This window comes from Antechinus flavipes, chromosome 1 (genome assembly GCF_016432865.1).
Source record: "Antechinus flavipes isolate AdamAnt ecotype Samford, QLD, Australia chromosome 1, AdamAnt_v2, whole genome shotgun sequence".
NCBI classification, from domain to species: Eukaryota; Metazoa; Chordata; class Mammalia; order Dasyuromorphia; family Dasyuridae; genus Antechinus; species Antechinus flavipes.
In genome coordinates this window covers 696,995,275-696,998,349 of record NC_067398.1, presented here as the reverse complement: position 1 = coordinate 696,998,349, position 3,075 = coordinate 696,995,275, and the positions used below count along the sequence as shown (strand labels likewise).

Here is a 3,075-nt window from a genome sequence, read left to right as displayed (position 1 = left end):
CCTCCCTTTCCTGCTCTTCTTCCTCTTCATCTATTTGAGATTCTGCCATTTCCTCTTCTAAAATTGGTTCTGATTTGAATAGGACAGACAAAACTTGCTCTTCCTCCTCCTCCTCCTCTTCCTCCTCCTCGTCCTCCTCCTCTATGACAGACAAAACTTCCCCTTGCTGCTCCTCTTCCCTCACCCTGTTCTCCCGATAAAACAGTACGTATACCAGGCAGCACATTAATACTGAAAAAATGACGATTACAAATAACGTCTCAGATAAGGGCACAATGGACTTGTTGGCTTCCTGGCTGTTGTTTGCCGCGATTTCCTCCGTAGTCAAGTTAGCAGAGAGCTCAAACATTGGAAAGGGGCTAACAGAGCCTGAAGATGAGGGAGCGACGGGGTCTACCTCTGGCGAAGGACGGACCCTGAGGTCTATCTAACACGGGCAGAGGACAAACTAGGAGGTGGGTTGTTAGCGAGTAGAGTGGCTTGGGACTGCTGAGAGAAGGGAAGTAGCTTGAGAGAATGGGGCCTGTCCTTCAGAGCGGGGCCGCTGTCCACGCTGCCCCCCGGGCCCTCGGCCTCGCACGCGGGAGGAGCGTAGCCGGCGTCACAGTGGCAATGCTGCAGGTTGTTGCAGACCCCTCGGCCGTGACACGTGGTCTCGGGCTCGCACTCGGCCCGCGGCCCCCCCACGTCGGAGCACGTGTGGTTCACACAGACCTGGCGGGGGCCGCACCAGGTGCCCGCCTGCACGGCCCCTCCCTCGGGCTCAGCCGCCTCCTCGAAGAGGTCTGCCGCCCAGCACCACGCGTCCCCCAGGGGCACCTGGATCAGGGTGTGGTGCTTCCGCATCCGGGGCAGCCTGCGCACGTGCTCACACAGCAGCTTCCCGCACAGGACGTGCTGGGGCTCGCAGCCCACGAAGGCCTGAAGTAAGCCGGGCTGGCCGCGGCCGCAGTTCCCGAAGCGGTCCCCCCGCGTGTTCAGGTGGCGGTAGCAGCTGGGCGGGGCCGCTCGGGAGCCCGCCCCGAACAGCGCCTCGCACTGGCTGCGCAGGCTCCGGCAGCGGCCGCGGTAGCAGCGGCCCTCGGCCCGGCAGGGGGCGCCGTCTTGCTTGTAGCTGTCGGGCGGGCAGCGCGGGGACGCGCCGTCGCAGTACTCGGGGAGGTCACACTCGTCCACGCTGGGGCGGCAGGGCGTGGCGGCCTCCAGCAGCCTGCACTCGCTGCAGCAGGGCCCGGAGGCGCAGGCGGAGCCCGGCCGCCTCTGGCACGAGGGCAGGCAGCAGGCCTCCTCCGGGCAGGCGCCGGGATCGCCGCAGTCACACTCCTCCCCTGCGTCCACCACGCCGTCCCCGCACCTGGGCTTCCTGGGCACCGGCCGGGCCGCGGGCTTGTCGTAGAGGCAGGAGCCGTGCGGGGGGCGCACAAAGGCGTAGAGATCCCCCAAGCTGCAGTTGCTGAAACTGCCCTGCAGGCTCACCGGGTCCCCCATGAGGCAGGAGGGCCGGTCCGGGCAGAGGCAGGCCGCGTGGTCGTGCCTCATGCCCAGGTTGTGGCCCAGCTCGTGGGCCAGCAGCGCCGCGAAGGCGGCGGGATCTTCGTGCGAGAAAGCCTCGACTCCTGCCGCGCGCCCGGGCACGCAGGCCCCGCCGAGAAATGCTGCCCCCGCGCGCTCCCCCGGATCGGAGCCCACGACGAGGTGGGCCGCGTCGTGCCTCGCCCGCCCGGCCAGCTCCCCTTCCCGCCAGCGGTTGAAGGCCCGCAGGACTTCCCCCAGGTCCCCAGACACCCTCACCCGGTCCCGCTCCGTCCAGATCTCCAGGCCGACCAGGACCACCCTGACCCGGAGTGCCCGGCTGTAGGTGTTAACGTGGGCGAGGGCGTCCATCACCGTGCGGACCGCCTTGGTCACGTTGCTGTTCCACATTAGGAAGCGCCTGTTGTCGACCACCAGAAACAGCTCCAGGTACTTGGTGTGGGACCAGATGTAGCCGAGGGCCCCGGTTCCCACCGTCTCTCTGTCTTCCGCTCTCTCTTTCTGCCCCCGGCTTCGGGCTCTCGGGCCTTCCTCTGCCGTCCCTCCCTGCGGTACAGGACGGGTTCAAAATGTCTTGATGTTTCAATGGGTTCAACGCCATAAACTGATTTCTGGAAGATCGTTATGCCCCTGAGGCCCCAACAAGTGCTGATGGACACGAGGGACCCCGGCTCCCCTTCCACGGATCCATCATAGTAGCAGCCGGGACAATAGCAACGTCTACGTTGGGGACGCCTTTGGAGTAGGAGGAGACAGGGAAGTTCTTGACAAAATACAAAGAAAATAGCAAAAGGGTCCTGCCCGCAAGCTTACAATGGGGGAGTAAGCAGTAAACATACCCGCAAACAACTTTCATGTAGGAGAAATGGGAAATAAGAGGGAAGGCACTGAAATGAAGAGGGGCTGGGAAAGGCTTTCTGTGGATGAAATTTTCATTGGTACTTGAAGGAACCAGGAGGAGGTGATGAGGAGGGAGAATATTCCAGATGCAAAAGAGAGCGTTCTCGGACTATAGACTATGTAATAGGGAGTAAGGTAAAACTGAAAAGGGCGGGCCGGGGGCAAGGAAGAAGGCTAGATTATGAAGATTAAAACCTAAGAAAGAAACCTAAAAAGGTAAATTAATTTGAACAATTGGAAGAGGCTACATGATAATGTAATGCTAATATTCTTTTTTTTTAGTGCTAATATTCTTTAAGAGAAAAGAAACAAGTATCCCCTCTAAACCTTAATATCTTCAAAATGTTCTGAGATGAAATGATCTCTAAGACAACTCTAAAGATGCTATCCACCTTCAGAAAAAGAACTAATGCAACTCTTGAGTGCAGATTAAGTGCATATTATTTTTCACTTTATTTTTTTCCCAAGATGTGGAAATGTTTTTCATGACTTCACGTGTACAATGGGTGCCATATTGTTTGCCTTCTCAATGGGTAAGGGAGGGAGAATTTGGAACTCAGGTTTTCTTTTTTATGAATTTTGTTAAAAATAAATATTTACAATTTGGAACACAAGGTTTTGCAAGGGTGAATTTTGAAAATT

The 3,075-nt window shown here is 58.0% G+C and overlaps 1 protein-coding gene across 1 annotated transcript; it reads right to left on the bottom strand.

Moving 5' to 3' along the window:
- Positions 1–423: 423 nt before the first annotated feature.
- On the bottom strand, positions 424–2,370 carry LOC127548493 (disintegrin and metalloproteinase domain-containing protein 1a-like). Its single transcript, XM_051975925.1, has 2 exons — positions 2,347–2,370; positions 424–2,079 (listed from the first exon to the last, which is right to left on the bottom strand). The coding sequence occupies exons 1-2, from the start codon at positions 2,368–2,370 to the stop codon at positions 424–426; spliced, it is 1,680 nt and encodes a 559-aa protein (XP_051831885.1).
- Between the last annotated feature and the right edge of the window lie 705 nt (positions 2,371–3,075).